The sequence below is a fragment of the Carcharodon carcharias genome, chromosome 1 (genome assembly GCF_017639515.1).
Source record: "Carcharodon carcharias isolate sCarCar2 chromosome 1, sCarCar2.pri, whole genome shotgun sequence".
Classification (NCBI taxonomy): Eukaryota; Metazoa; Chordata; class Chondrichthyes; order Lamniformes; family Lamnidae; genus Carcharodon; species Carcharodon carcharias.
Window position 1 is genome coordinate 123662860 of NC_054467.1, and position 16919 is coordinate 123679778.

Consider the following 16919-nt stretch of genomic DNA (forward strand, 5'->3'; position numbering starts at 1 on the left):
TTTACTCTGAGGCTGTGCCCTCGGGTCCTAGTCTCTCCTACTAATGGAAACATTTTCCCCACGTCCACTCTATCCAGGCCTTTCAGTATTCTGTAAGTTTCAATCAGATCCCCCCTCATCCTTCTAAACTCCATCGAGTATAGACCCAGAGTCCTCAAACGTTCCTCATATGTTAAGCCTTTCATTCCTGGGATCATTCTCGTGAACCTCCTCTGGACCCTCTCCAGGGCCAGCACATCCTTCCTGAGATACAGGGCCAAAAATTGCTCACAATATTCTAAATGTGGTCTGACCAGAGCCTTATAAAGCCTCAGCAACACATCCCTGCTTTTATATTCTAGGTCCTACTTTTCAACTTACTTCCTAACTCCCTATATTCTGATTTCAGGACCTCATCCCTTTTTTTTACCTATGTCGTTTGTACCAATTTGTACCACGACCACAGGCTGTTCACCATCCCCCTTCAGAATTTCCTGTAGCCACTCTGAGACATTCTTGACCTTAGCACCAGCGAGGCAACATACCATCCTGGAGTCTCGTTTGCAGCCACAGAAATCCCTATCTATTTCCCTTACAATTGAATCCCCTATAACTATTGCATTCCTACACATTTCACTCCTCCCCTGTACAGCAGAGCCAACCATGGTGCAATGAATTTGGCTGTTGCTGCTTTCCCCGAGAGGCCATTCCCCTCAACAGTATCCAAAGCGGTATATCCATTTTACTGGGGAATAGACCCAGGAGATTCCTGCACTGCCTGCCTAGTCCTCTTGCTCTGCCTGGTAGTCACCCATTCCCTTCCTGCCTGTGGACTCTTAGGCTACGGTGTGACCACCTCTCTATACTTGCTATCCACGATACTCTCTGCATTGCAGATGCTCCACAGTGTCCACAGCCACCGCCCCAGGTTTCCAGGAGCTGCAGCTGGAGACACGTCCCACACACATGGAAATGTTCCCGGCTTCCCACATAGAACAGGAGGAGCACATCACGGCTTTCAGCTCTCCTACCATGACTTATCCCTTTAAATTAAATTAAACCTTTTGGAAGATACTTAATATCAAATGATATCAATTACTCCAGGGCCCTTCTTCCCTGCTCCTCGTTGTTACAGAATATAGACCTTACAAACGATGAACCACAAAATAAGACCTTAAAAACTATAAGTGATAAAAGTAGTAAACGCTTACCTGACCGTACTCACGGTGCTCAAAGGATCAGCTCGTTCCCTCATCACCAAACTCATTCAGTCACCAAACTCCAACTTAAACACTCGACTGCAGCCCAAAGCAGCACTCCAGTGCAGACAAAGTCAGCACTTTAAGGTGGCCTGTTTTTATACTCTCTGAATCTAGCCTCTGAAAACCTGTTTAAGCCAGTTATCGAATTAACTAGTTGTAGCTGCATGCAGAGCCTGTATAAACCCTGTTTTAATGCAGTCCTAAAACTCACATTCTTCCAACCCAAACAGCAACTTTTAGTTAATTACTAAATTAAAGAAAGACTAGACTTTAGTTAGAAATTAACCCTTAAATATCCTCAGTCACTAAACTCCAACTTAAGCACTCGACTGCAGCCCAAAGCAGCACTCCAGTGCAGAAACGTCGTGCTTCCCGGGAAAGCATAATTAATGTGGTGCATTTGGGACGATATGGTGTGAGAAGCCACCTTTGTGGCAGGCAGGTAAAAACCCGCCCACTACCGCACTTAGTACAAATCTGGGATGATTCCACAGAAAGAGTGTGATAAATGCAGTGTCTGAGCAATGCTAGTTCAGTTGGCCTATTTAACACAGAAAGTGCAGTGATATTTGTAGGTCAAACAGAACTTAGCTTCACCTCAATGAGCAAATTCCATATGAAACTCAAATTGAACTTGTATCTCTCTCAGAGTCTGAGAACCAATTGATGACTTTAGTCCTGTAATTTGTAAGCATGTAGCTGTAATTTAATTAGGCCTGCTGCATCAAATTATACTCTATAAATACTTGAATTTACTGTGGATTTTTTGATGTAGTTTTCCTTATATTACAACTTAAAAAGTAAGTAATTGACTTTAAAGCACTTTGGGACATCCTGAAGTCATAATGCATAAATGCAAGCCCTTTCTTTTGTAACAAATGAAAGTAAACTTACTGTGAGCATATTACTCAATATTGAAAGAAATATTAATTTGTTGGAATTAAAATATCATAAAATTTACTTTATCACATTGAAACTTTTCAGTGTAGTTTAAACCAATTTTAATCAGTTACTTTTCTGAAGTGCTATAATGGAGTCATTAATGGGAGACCATGGTGTAGTAGTAATGTCACTTGACTAGTAATCCATAGGCCCAGGCTAATGGATCTGGGGACATCAGTTCCTACACGTGACTCCAGAACCACAGCAATGCTTAAGTGAACATACAAACAAGAAGTAAACCAATCAACCCCTGCACAACAATTTAATAAGATCATGGCTGATCTGATATTAACCTCAAATCTGCATTCCATCTATCCCCGATGGCCTATCACCCCATTTTTTACCAAGAATCTATCCACCACTGCCTTAAAAATATTCAAAGACTCTGCTTCCACTGTCTTTTCAGAAAGAGAGTTCCAAAGACTCTGAGGGGCAATGTCTTATTTTTAAACAGTGACCCTTAGTTCTAGATTCTCCCACAAGAGGAAACATCCTCTCCACATCCACCCTGTCAAGACCTCTCTAGAACTTACATATTTCAATCAAGTTACCTCTTACTCTTCTAAACTCCAGTGGGTACAAACCCAGCCTGTCCAACCTTTCCTCATGAGACAACCCACCCATTCCAGGTATTAGTCTGGCAAATCTTCTCTGAACTGCTTCCAATGCATTTGCATCCTTCCTTAAATGAGGAGACCAATACTGTACGCAGTATTCCAGGTGTGCTCTCACTAGTGCTCTGTATAACTGAAGCATAACGTCCCTACTTTTGTATTCAATTCCCCTTGCAATAAATGATAACATTCTATTGGCTATCCTAATTACTTGCTGTACTTGCATATTAGCCCTTTGCGATTCATGCACTAAGACACTCGGATCTCTCTGCATCTCCGAGCTCTGCAATCTCTCACCATTTAGATAATATGCCTCTCTTATATTCTGCCTGCCAAAGTGGACAATTTCACATTTTCCCACATTATACTCCATTTGGCAGATCTTTGCCCACTCACTTAATCTACTTATATATTTTTGTAGCCTCCTTATGTCCTCTTCATGACTTACTTTCCCACCTATCTTTGTGTCAGCAGTAAATTTGGCAATCATCCCATCCATCCCTTCATCCAAGTCATTTATATAAATTGTAAACAGTTGAGGTCACAGTACTGATCCCAATGGTATGCTACTTGTTATATCTTGCCAACCAGAAAAAGTCCCATTTATGCCAACTCTCTGCTTCCTGTTAGCCAGCCAATCTTCTATCCATGCCTATATGTTACCTCTTAATACTATGAGCTTTTGTTTTCCGCAATAACCTTTGATGTAGCACATTATCAAATGCCTTCTGGAAACTGCCCTCTGAAATAGTCGAATAAGCCACTCAGTTCAAGGCATTAGGGATAGGCAGCAATTTTTGGCCTTGCCTCTACCTGATGGAAGAATAAAAGCGAAAAATCATGTCTGCCCTAGTAACATTCCATGATCAGTTAGTCTATTTTGGTGGTGCTGTTTGAGAGAGAAATTTGTGGTTAAGTCACTTGTCACTTGTGTCAAAAATAACCCTTTTGTCAGTGTAGATGGGTAGATAGACATACCTGATTTAATTTCTTTGATGTAATTGTTGCTGATAACTAGGACTTGAAGCAAAGTGAGTGGAGCCATTGGTTTTGAAGGAAACTCTATTAACCTGTTGTCATGTAGATAGAGTTGCTTAAGACTGGATATGCTTGTAAATGCTGTCTCCTCTACAGCCTCTAAATTAGAACTATTCAGAAGGAGCACCTGGAACCAAACATGAAAGAAGCACATTAACAAAATCTATTTGACGTTAAATATAAGCTTGATGAACATTTCTAACTCCACATCTATCTTTAGTGTTTTGACAGGAGAACAATTGATAACTTTCACTTTCCAGATCACAGTGTGGGTTACTGTATTGTTTCTGATAAACATGACGAACTACCCTGCACAATGTTGTTGCAGTCATTTATCACCATTCCTCTGCAAAGGAAAATAAACATCAAATAGACTAGAGGAGTCTGGGGTTATCTGAAGAGTCCGTGGGCGAGTGCAATATGTGCAAAATTTTCTTCCAATCATGTGAATCGGCCTCTGCCCCCAGAATTTCTGATTTGTGCTCTCAGCATACAGACCCTCATACCATAGCAATTTTAAAATTTACATTTGTATGTCATGTAGATCTGCATTAATTGCCAGGCTTGTTGTAGGTAACATTCTGTTAAGTGTTTACTTTCTAACTTTAGTTTGCTGTTTATAAATAAGCCTGACAAGAACTTTCCTCAAATCTAACCTCAATTTTTAATCCTCTGGAAAATCCATTTGATGACAAATTATCTACAAACAGCTTTGCACGAAATTCTTTCTTTAGCCCCTTCTTCTTGTAGGGGTATTATCCTATTTATTCTAAATGGTTTAATGGATCTATTAAAATAATGAGCAACATAATTTCATATGAACATGATCAGTGTTTATACACTACCACGACAAAGGGGAGGTGGTGGTGGTGGCATAGTGATATTGTCACCAGCCTAGTAATCCAGAGGGCTGGACTTGAATCCCACCATGGTCGATGGTGAAATTTGAATTAAGTGAAGAATCTGTTGATTGTCATAAAGACCCACCTGGTTTAATAATGCCCTTCAGGGAAGGAAATCTGCCATCCTTACCTGATCTGGCCTATATGTGATTCCAGACCCCAAAGCATTGTGATTGACTCTGAAATGGCCTAGCAAGTCATTCAGTTCTCAAGGGCAATTAGGGATGGTTAGTAAATGCTGGTCTAGTCAGTGATGCCCCAGCCCATGAATAAATAAAAAAAAGTGCAATTATACCTCCTGGGAATTAAAAAAAAAGGCACATTGGATTTTGCCATAATTAAATTTGCACTTTCCTTCATTTTGAGCAATAACAGTAGCTTAGGTTTAAGCTTCACAATACAATCAGATCCACACTTACATACCCCAAAACAGGCAACACATTTTGTTCTTGGAATATTTCTGGAAGATGGATCACATTCTGAACACAGCATTTTGGGAGTACATAGAAACACATTATTTGTTACTCTGGTTCTCTAAGTAATTATTCAACCACTGCTACTTTGATCAAAAACCTTTTAAAGTTGTTCCAAGTATTCCAGCTGCCTTAACTCTGAAAAAAATTATACAGCACTTTATGGTATTTTAAATACAGAAGGTTAACTTCCAATGTAACTTAATTCCTGTAATTGTGAAATTACAAAAGGAGCACACTATTTAAAATAATACAATATGCTTTAAAGAAACTAAAATCTTTTCTTCAATATATAAAAAACTATTAACTTAAGATGAAGAAACTGCAGCTCCTCACCTGTAATTGGTTGTAGTGCCTCAGGCAGTCATGATAGCTTCTCCTGAGTCTGAGGCCACTGAGGTTCAGAACAGATATATTTTTAGTAATGGCTTCATTCAGTTTTAGTTTCGGTGGACATTGGGTTGAATATGTCATGAAGGTTTCCACTGAGGCAGCAGATGAAAAACAGACAAACGTATAGAAAAGGAGAGCAGAATCCATGTTCCTGTAGGTCTGTCTTTTCAAATCCCTAGTTAGAATGATCAGCCAGTTTTGTAAAAACAAAGATTTGTCCAGATTTTTTGTTATAATTTTGGCTTTATCAGCTTTGGTTCAACGGTAACCTTTTACTTGGCAGTATTTTTTGATGTTCTGGAAGGATTGATATCCAATTTGTTGAATGTAACAGCTGCCTTGATCTTGCTCTGCAAAACCAGCAGTAGTGTATAGAAATTCTCTACAAGAAAAATATTAAATTAGGTTTTCAGCAGTGGATGCAGCTGAGCCTACAGAACTTGATAAGTACAGCTTGCTCCTTAAAATCCACTGCTCAAGAACAAAGCTATACTGTTTGTAGCTCAACTGTTGACCTTCTGCAAGTCCAAGAAACGGGGGATGTGTTTAGGCATTAATACCAACAATTCTGAACTTCTTTCATTTCAAATGTTCCCGATAACAGCTTTGAAACTTGGCTTCCATCTGTTCTTTTAATTGCACTATTCAACATGATTCTGGTTCTTGATGTTTGTTATATTTCTGGGTATTAGCCAATTTCCACAACAATAATTCGGCTATTTCATACATTTTGTTCAGTCTTCATTCTGGCAGGTACAGATAACAGGCTCACCCTGCATCATGTCTAAATCAGAGTAGACATAATCCAGCATGGCAAGCAGCCTCGATCAACATATGAACATATGATTTAGGCCCTTGAGGCTGCTTCATCATTTGATAAGATGCAGCCTCTACTTTCAGCTCCACTTTCCTGTCTACCCCCTATAACCTTTGACTTCCTTGTCAATCAAGAATCTAACTCAGCCTTAAAAATATCCAATGACCGTCCCTCCACTGCTGTCTGAGGCAGAGAATTCCACAGACTAATGACCCTCTGAAAGAAAAAAATTCTACTCATCTCCATCTTAAATGGGAGCCCCTTCTTTTTAAACTGTATCCGTTAGTTCTAGTCTTTCCCACAATGGGAAACATCCTTTCAGCATTTACCCTGTCAAGTCCCTTCAGGATCTTATATGTTTCAATAAGATCACGTTCTTTAAACTCCAATGGACACAGGCCCAACCTGTCCAACCTTTCCTCATAAGATAACCTTTCATTCCAGGAATCAGTAGCATGAACCTTCTCTGAACAACTTCTAATGCAATTATATCCTTTCTTAAGTAAGAAGACCAAAACTGTACACAGTATTCCAGATGTGGTCTCACCAAAGCCCTGTATAAAAGTAGCAAAACTTCCCTATTTTTTTATTTCACTTCCCTTGCAAAATTGACAACATTCCATTTATCTTCTTAATCACTTGCCGTACCTGCATATTAACTTTTTGTGATTCATGTACCAGGACACCCAGGTCCCTCTGCACCTCAGAGTTCTGCAATCTATCTTCATTAAGATAATATGCTGCTTTTCTTTCTTCCTGTCAAAATGGACAAGTTCATATTTTCCTACATTATACTCCATCTGCCAAAGTTTTGCCCATTCAATTAACCTGTTTATATCCCTTTGCGGATTCACTATGTCCTCTTCACAGCTTACTCTCCGACCTATCCTTGCATCATCAGCAAATTTAGCTACCACACATTTGGTCCCTTCATCCAAGTTATTGATATAGATTGCAAATAGTTAAGGCCCTAGCACTGACCCCTGTGGCACTCTGCTAGTTACAGCTTGCAAACCTGGAAATTACAACTTCCAATGTATTTATCCCCACTATCTGATTCCTCTTAGCTAACCAATCCTCTAGTCTTGATAATCTGTTACACTACATCATGAGCTCTTATTTTGCAGAGTAACCTTTGATGTGGCAGCTTAACAAATGCCTTTTGGAAATCCAAGTACACTAGATCTACCAATTTCCTTTTATCCATGTTGTCTGTTATTTCCTCAAAGAACACTAATAAATTAGTCAAACATGAATTCTCTTTCACAAAATCATGTTGGCTCTGCCTGTTTGCAATAGCATTGCATCAGTATTGGGGGAAGTGGGACCTGTACTTTTGGGATGGTCTAACCTGAACCATGCTGGAGCCGGTGTTCTTGCAAGCTGCATAACTAGGGAAGTAGAGAGAGTTTTAAACTAATTAGTGGGGGCAAGGGATCAAATTTGGGAAGATGTGGTAAACCAAAGAGTAGAGGCAAGGCAAAGAGAGAAAGGTACGAAATGATAAACGTAACGTGACGGAAAGGGATAGAGAGTACAAAACTATGAGTAAAACAGCAGTCAAGGCTAGAGATTACAACATAATAAAAGGACAAAGCTAAGGGTTCTGTATCTGAATTCATGTAGCATTCAAAACAAAACAGATGAATTGATAGTGCAAATAGAAATAAATAAATACAATTACAGTCATGGCTGCAGGATGGCATAGATTGGGACTTGAGTATTGAAAGATATGTGACTTTCAGAAAGGACAGGAAGCTAGGGAAAGGGTGGAGGGGTGGCTCTCCTAATTAATGACGGTATTAGCGCATTAGAGAGGATGACCTAAGTTCAGGAAACCAGGATGTAGAAGCAGTGTGGATTGAAATGAGAAATGAAAAAGGCAAGGAGTCACTTGTGGAAGTGGTGTACAGGCCCCCTAATTTAACTACATGGTAGGACAGAGTTTAAAGGAAGAGATAATGGGAGCTTGTCAGAAAGGCACAGCGATAAACATAGGGGGGAAGAATTTTCCCCCGTTTGGGGGGGGGGGAAGTGCAGGAGTGGTCGCCTGCAGATGCGCCTCTGATTGGCGCTCCCGATCGGGGCCGCACCGCCATTTTACGTGGGCGGGCCAATGAAGGCCTGCCCAGCGTGACGTCCGCCAGGAAGCACTATGCATTCCATGTGCAGGTGGGGCGGTGGGGGGTGGGGGTGGGGAGTGTGGAATCCCTCAGCCGAGAGTGCTAAGTGCTGCCTCAGGGAGATTGGTGCCAAATTTAGAAATGGTAAAGGGGCAAAATTAAAATTTCCCTGATATGTCCCCTCATGTTAACTTTTTAAAAACCCTCATGGAACCTCATATGTTTTTTCTGAAGCCCACCAGGGCTCCCGGCCTGCCCACCAACCTTAAGGTTGGATGGGCAGGTCCATTAATTATTTCAATTACTTTTTAAATGGCCTCAATTGGCTGTTGACAGGTTGGCGGGTGCACAGCTGATTTGGCTGCGCTCCGACCGACCTGAAAATTGAAATGACACAGGGTGACGTCAGGAGTTCTGCCCTACAGCCCGTGTCACTTTACGTGGCAGTGACCCCCCCCCCCCACTCACTGACCTGAATATCCTGGCTAGCGGATTTTAACCTACATATAGACTGGAAAAAGAAGATGGGCATAGGTGAAGAGTTCATAGAATGTTTTTGGGATAGTTTCTTGGAACTCTATGTTCTGGAGCCAATCAGAGAGCAGGCAATACCAGACCTGGTATTATGCAATGAGATAGGATTAACTACTGACCTCATAGCGAAGGCACTCTTAGGTAACAGTGATCATAATATGATTGAATTTTACATTCACTTTGAGGGAGAGAAGAGTGGGACCAAGACCAGTATTTTAAATTTAAATAAGGGCAATTACGTGGAAATGAAAGCAGAGCTAGCTAACGTGAACTGGAAAATAAGGTCAAGGGATGGGTCAATAGAAATGCAGTGGCACACATTTAACAGAATATTTCAGAATACACAGAATAGATATATTCCAATGAAAGAAAAATCCAAGGGGAGGACCTTTGGACAATCTGTGGTTAAATAAGGAACTTAAAGACAATATCAAACTTAAAGAAAAAGCATATAATTGTGCAAAGACAGGTGGCAGGCCAGAAGATTGGACAGAATATAAAGAACAGCAAAGAATGACAAAAGGATTACTAAAGAGGGAAAAATCAGAGTATGAGAGAAAGCTAGTTAGAAATATAAAGATAGAAAGTAAGAGTTTCTATAGATGCTTAAACAAGAAAAGAGTTCACAAAGTGAATGTTGGTGCTATAGAAAGAGAGTCTGGGGAATTAATAATGGAAAATAGAGATGGCAGATGAAGTCAACAGGTATTTTGCATCGGTCTTCACTATAAAGGATATAAGTAACATCCCAGAAATAGCTGCACATCAGGAATTGGAAGGGAGGGAGGAACTCAGGAAAATTACAATCACCAGGGAAGTGGTATTGAGCAAATTGTTGAGGCTGCGGGCTGACAAATCCCTGGGTCCGGATGAACTTCACCCTAAGACCTGAAAAGAAGTGGCTAGTGAGATACTTGATGCACTGGTTTTAATTTTCCAAAATTCCCAGGATTTGTGGAAGGTGCCATTATATAGGAAAATAGCAAATGTAACTCCTTTATTCAAAAAGGGAGGGAGACAGAAAGCAAGAAACTACAGGCCAGTTACTTAACATCTGTCATGGGGAAAATGTTGGAAGATATTATTAAAGATGTTATGGAAGGGCACTTGGATAAATTCAAGGCAATCAGGGAGAGTCAACATGGTTTTGTGAAAGGGAAATTATGTTTAACCAATTTATTGGAGTTCTTTGAAGGAGCCACATGTGCTGTGGAAAAAGGGGAACTGATGGATGTGCTATACTTGGATTTCCAGAAGGCATTTGATAAGGTGCCACAACAAAGATTAATGCAGAAAATAAAAACTCATGGTGTATGGGGTAACATATTGGCATGGATAGAAGTTTGGCTAGGTAACAGGAAACAGAGGGTAGGCATAAATTGATCTTTTTTCAGGTTTGTGCCTTAGGGATCAGTGCTGTGGCCTCAACATTTTACAATTTATATAAATGACTTAGATGAATGGATGGAAGGAATGGTCGCTATATTTGATGATGATGGAAAGATAGGTAGGAAAGTAAGTTGTGAAGAGGACATAAGGAGGTTAAGTGAGAGGTCAATGATCTGACAAATGGAGTATAATGTGTGAAATTGTTATTGATTATTTTGACAAAAATTAAATTAAAAAAAACTTATTGGCCAGAATTTTCCCATCGGTGATTTGGGGGCGGGACCCGGGATGATGTCATCGCGGTCCATTTAAATTTTTAGGAAGGCGAGCGGACAGTGAAATCAGCTGTTTGCCCGCTGACCTGTCAATGGCTAATTGAGGCCATTGACAGGGTAATTAAGATAATTAAAGACCCTGCCCGTCCAACCTTAAGGCTGGCAGGCAGGCCAAGAGACTCAGTGGGTTTCTGATAATACATGAAACCTCATCCACTGGCGGGATGAGATTTCATGTCTGTTTTTAAAAATGTTAATACATTTTATAAGATATTTATTAACATGTCCCATCTCGTGTGACATTGTCACATGAGGGGGACATGTTAATAATTTTTAAATTTTTCTACTTTTAAAGTTTTTTAGACTGTCAGTAATCTCCCTGAGATAGCACTTAGCCTCAGGGAGCAGTGTGCTCTTTCGTGCGCATTCGCGGAAGAATGGACTTTGACAGATGGAGAATTCCTCCACCCCCCACACAGGAATCACATAGCGCATCCTGTTGGGCAAGCCGTTGGGTGGGCCTTAAGTGGCCCGCCCACTCAAAATGGTGGCGGGCCCAGTTTCAGCAGCGGAAATCGGCTGCCCGTCCACTGCCAAGCCAGTGGAGCCCACCTGCCATCCAAGGGCAAAATTCTAAATGGTGAGAGATTGCAGAACTCTGTGATTCAGAGGGATCTGGGTGTCCTAGTACATGAATCACAAAAGGCTAGTATGCAGGTACAGCAAGTAATCAGGAAAGTGTCATGAAGAGATATTAATGTCAATAATGTTATTGAAAATTATTTTTTAAAATAGAGTTCTAATGGGATCTGTGTCTATGTGTGTTTCTGTGTATGTCTTAATTGGATTAAAGGCAGTTAGCCTGGATGCTTTGATGCACAGTAGTTTTGAGATTGTAATTAGATAAACGTAAGGAAGATAGAAGGTAAAGCGTAAATTTGCATTTGTTAAAAGAAACTGCGGGTGAAATCTTACACCTAGCTAGAAGGTGCCAAGCAATGTGTTTATTCCTTTTCAGCTTACTAATAAAATTGGTGGGATGAAAGGATGTTATTGTTAGAAGAGGTAAAGTTAAAAGCCTAGTGATGCAGTGGAAAATTTACATTCAAAGAGAAAGATATGTATAAAGGAGATTGTGTGCAAGGTAGAGGCATTTTAAGATCCAACAAGTGTGAGAAGCCTCCAGCCTGTAAGCCTCAAGTTTGTCTGCAAGGACCCAGAGCTGAAAGAAACTAATTTTGAATGTGACTGTCCAGGGTGTGCTTTGCCAGAAGTCTGTTAAATCTATGATTTTTACTGTTGCCTTAACGTGGGTGTAACTGAGATTCAGATTAATTAGGGGATTTTTGTAGTTATTATAATAGTAATTTTGTAGACATATGTATGTGTTTACAATCCTTCTTGCATTAATAAATGTTTAATTTAGTCTTATAAAAAACCTCTTGAGACTCGGTGATCTTAATTCAAAGCCTGTATCTCGAAACATACAAATTGCAAAAATGGGTTATGACAGTTGTTTCAAGTTTCCCTCTGGAATTTAAACAACTCAGCCTTCATCATCGGCTGTGTCATAATAAAAGATAATAGAATGTTATTATTTATTGTAAGGGGAATTGATAGCAAAAGTAGGGAGGTTATGCTTCAGTTGTACTGGACACATCTGATGTATTGTAAGCAGTATTGATCTCCTTATTTAATGGTGGATGCAAATGCATTAGAAGCAGTTCAGAGAAGGTTTACTAAACTAATACCAGGAATAAGCAGGTTGTCTTATGAGGAAAGATTGATAGGCTAGACTTGTAGTTTAGAAGAGTAAGAAGATACTTGATTGAAACATATAAGATCCTGAGGGGGCTTGACAAGGTGGATGTGAAGAGGATATTTCCTCTTGTGGGCGAATCTAGAACTAGGGGCATTGTTTAAAAATAAGGGATCGCTCATTTAAGACAGAGATAAAGGGATTTTTTCTCTCTCAGAGGGTAGTGGAAGCAGCGTCTTTGTTTTCAAGGTAGAGCTAGATAAATTCTTGATAAACAGCGGGGTGAAATGTTATCAGGGGTAGGCGGGAGTTTACAGTCAGATCAGGCATGTTCTTGATAAATACCGGAGCAGGCTCGAAGGGCTGAGTGACCTACTCCTGCCCTTAAGTCGGGTGTTTGTATGTAATTAAGATTTACGAATTGCCTTGCTATAACCTCTTTAATAATAAAGTTTAGCATTTTCCCTATGACAGATTTTAGGCTAACTGGCCAGTAATTACCTGCCATCAATACAGCTCCCATTTCCCCCAGTACCGGTGCTCCATGAATCAAAACCCATTTCTCCCACACTGGTCCTAAAGCTATGCATCCAACCCTCTAATCTTAGTTAAACTATGCCAATTTGCTCATGGTTCAGGTAGTAATCCAGAGATTATTACCTTTGTGGTTCTCCTTAATTTAATCCCTAGCTGTTTATAGTCCCTCAGCACATCTTCGCTCCTTGTTCTATCTATGTCAATGGTACCCATGTGGACCACAAGCACTGGATTCTCCCCCTCCTACTGCATTATAATTATTCATGTAATGATCTATCAAGGTACTTCAAGGATACTCTGAGATCATGTTTTATTAGAAATATGCGGATCATCTACATATCAGCTAATGAATGCTGGTGAGCAAGAGCAGCTTTAATGTTGGAATGTTGTGACAAAAATGCCTATTGCATTTGAATAGAAATTAAGTCAGCTTGTGCATCTTTAAAATGGATACGAATGTTGAGATGGTGCAGAAGAGAATCAAGATATTAATTACCAGGCATTAGAAGTTTTGGTTATGTGACTAGAGAAACTGGGACTCCTTCTATTTGAACAAATGTCTTTTAGGGAAGGAAATCTGCCTCCTTACCTGGTCTGGCCTATATGTGACTCCAGACGCACAGCAATATGGCTGAGTCTTAACTGTCCTCTGCCTAGTGAGTCACTCAGCTAAAGGGCAACAGGTGGGCAACAAATGTCAACGATGCCCACATCCCATGAAAAAATAAAAAAGTGGAATGCATAAAATCTCACAAGAAGGAAGGGTTTCAATGTTTGAAACAGAAAAATTTAAAAGAGGACTAGGAATGGATGAGATAATGGGACTAAGTAGATAGTACTTTTGGATGCAATGCCCCCTATGCAGTAAAAGCTATTGTTCTATGGTTCAGGTACTCCAGCACCAGGCAGCTGCTTGTAGCAGTCCCACCAAGTCACAAAATACTAGATACAACTATCAACTAACAAAATAATCAGCAAGTCTTATCAAAATCCTAATAATACCTGGTGTGCTCTGGAAAGTTATTAGTGACCTATCTGATTTTGAAAGTTGAGACTGGCTAAAGAACAGTCAGAGTTATGTTTGTAAAAAAAAACAAAAAAACTGCGGATGCTGGAAATCCAAAACAAAAACAGAATTACCTGGAAAAACTCAGCAGGTCTGGCAGCATCGGCGGAGAAGAAAAGAGTTGACGTTTCGAGTCCTCATGACCCTTCGACAGAACTCGAAGGGTCATGAGGACTCGAAACGTCAACTCTTTTCTTCTCCGCCGATGCTGCCAGACCTGCTGAGTTTTTCCAGGTAATTCTGTTTTTGTTTTTTATGTTTGTAAAAGTTTGGTGCTAATGTTGCGCACTCGGGATTAGAAAACTGCCGGCATGTCTATTCTTTGCATTTGGAAGCTTTTTTGGGATGAGGGAAAGTTGTACATTGAAATAACATCAAGGTTTCTGCTATTAATCATCAGTCAAATCTTCAGATATTTAAGAACCCATTCTTCTGTTGAGGGTGCTGCTGTGGGTTTGAATTTCAACTGTCCCTTTCTTATTACATGATCACCAAATGACAAGCAATTTGCTTTTTATTCTATCAACTTACCTTGGGGGATGAACTCTTCTAAGTAACCAAACAATTTTGTTATGGAATATGGGTACATATAGCCAATATCAATGAAGAATCTGTCTAAGAGTCCATACATGGATTTCTTCCGATAGACTTCAGATCCTAAACTGTGCCTTCCTATGCACCTATCAATTTGTTACTGATGGAGAGTGTACAACTCTGGCCATCCAGTTTGGGAATAAAATGTGGCTAAAGGTGTTTCAGGTGTTAGAACACATCCACTGCTCTATGCATTTCTCATTGTCCCACTCTTGCAGCTTGGGGCCCATTTCTTATCATCTGGTGTAGTAAGACTTTTCTTTTAAATAAAAGCATAACACGGCAGATGCTGGAAATCTGGAACAAAAACACGAAATGCTGGAAAAACTCCGCAAGTCTGGCAGCAGCTGTGGAGAGAAAAACAGAGTTAATGTTTTGAATCCGTATGACCTTTCTTCAGAGCTGAAGAGAAGTGGAAATATGATGACATTTATACTGTTTAAGGGGGTGGGGCAGGTGGAGCTGGATAGAAATTCAGTGATAGGTGAGGACAAAGGAGGGATTGACAAAGATGTCATGAACTAAAGGACAAAGGGAGTGTTTAGTCGTGGTTAGTGCTAAAAAAGGTGCTGATAATGGTAAGAAAGCAGAATGTGATAATAGCTGAACAAGGGTAGCATTGTGTGAAAGAACAACATGGAACAAGTGACAGGTGGCACTACAGGGGATAGGGTTGGGGGAGGGAGGCTGTGGGAAAAACTGATAGAAAATGGGATAGAAGGGGCGATAAAAAGGGGATAAAACCATGGATAAATGAATAAAAATAAAAATAAGTGCATAAAAATAAAAAGGAATGTAGAAAAAGGAGTTGAGGACGGAGGATAGAGTTCATGGTCTGAAATTGTTGAACCCAATGTTAAGTCCAGAAGGCTGTAAAGTGCCTAAACGGAAGATGAGCTGTTCCTCCAGTTTACGTTGGGCTTCACTGGAACATTGCACCAGGCCAAGGATGGACATGTGGGCATGAGAGCAGGATGGTGAGTTGAAATGGCATGCAACAGGAAGGTCTGAGTCATGCTTGTGGACAGACTGAAGATGTTCTGCAAAGCGGTCACCCAGTCTGCATTTAATCTCCCCGATGTACAGGAGACCATATTGGGAGCAATGGATGCAGTATATCAAATTGAAGGAGGGCAAGTAAAGTGCTGCTTCACCTGAAATGAGTGTTTGGGCCCATGGACAGTGAGGAGAGAGGAGATAAAGGGGCAGGGTTTGCAATTTTCAGGAAGGTGCCTTGGGAAGGGATGAGATATCGGGGTGATAAAGGAGTGGACCAGGATGTCCCAGAGTGAACAGTTCCTACAGATCGCTGATGGGAGGGGGGCTGAGGGTGAGAGGAAGATGTGTTTGGTGGTGGGATCATGCTGGAGTTGGCGGAAATGGCACAAGATGATCCTTTGATTGCGGAGGCTGGTGGGGTGAAAAGTGAGGACAAGGGGGCCCCTATCATGGTTCTGGGAGGGAGGGGAGGGGAAGATGTGAGGGCAGAGGCACGGGAGATGGGTCGGACAGGGCTTAGGGCCCTGTCAACCACAGTGGGGGGAAACCTCGGTTAAGGAAGAAGGAAGAATGTCAGAAGTGCTGTTTTGGAAAGTAGCATCATCAGAATAGATGCGACGGAGGCGAAGGAACTGAGCGAATGGGATGGTGCCCTTACAGGAAGCAGAGTGTGAGGAGCTGTAATCGAGGTCGCTGTGGGAGTCAGTAGGCTTGTAATGAATATTGGTGGACAGTCTTTAACCAGAAATAGAGACAGAGAGATCAAGAAAATCTGTGCTTAAATCTGTGCTGACAATATTTATATGTCCATGTGTGAATGATTATCTCTGCAACTCAAGATGTTTTCTGACCTGGTGTTGGAGACTTGGTGATTCATTGGCATTCTCTTTACAGCAGGTCAATCAGGCTTCCCTTTCACTCTCCTGCTCAGTGATCCTCTTGGTCACAGTGTGTGGCTTTGAAGTCCTGCTCCAGGAGCTGCTAACTGTTTTCTCTTTACTTCACTGCTGAGTTATTAATGGTTGTTTTCACTTTTAATAGATTGTTGCAGAAATAATTACTTTAAGAAAATAGTTTGCTATTCATTTTTATTCTTTTGAAAAATGGGAAAATGCAATTAAAGTTAATTAGATGAGATCAGGTGAAAATAATATAAGTTTAATTTTCTTCTAAATGTTTTTTTTAATGTGGATTGGTCCCAGTGCAGCTGAAGCAAGATAATT

The 16919-nt window shown here is 40.6% G+C and overlaps 1 protein-coding gene across 1 annotated transcript in view; it reads right to left on the minus strand.

Moving 5' to 3' along the window:
* Positions 1-6094, minus strand: part of LOC121281295 (chondroadherin-like) — a 50708-nt gene extending 44614 nt beyond the window's left edge. The window contains exons 1-2 of the mRNA XM_041194168.1: positions 5547-6094; positions 3776-3962 (exon numbers count right to left, since the gene is read on the minus strand). Of these exons, the coding sequence (XP_041050102.1) occupies positions 3776-3962; positions 5547-5750 (391 nt within the window). The 5' untranslated portion in view covers positions 5751-6094. The remainder of the gene's footprint in view (positions 1-3775; positions 3963-5546) is intronic.
* Positions 6095-16919: the final 10825 nt, after the last annotated feature.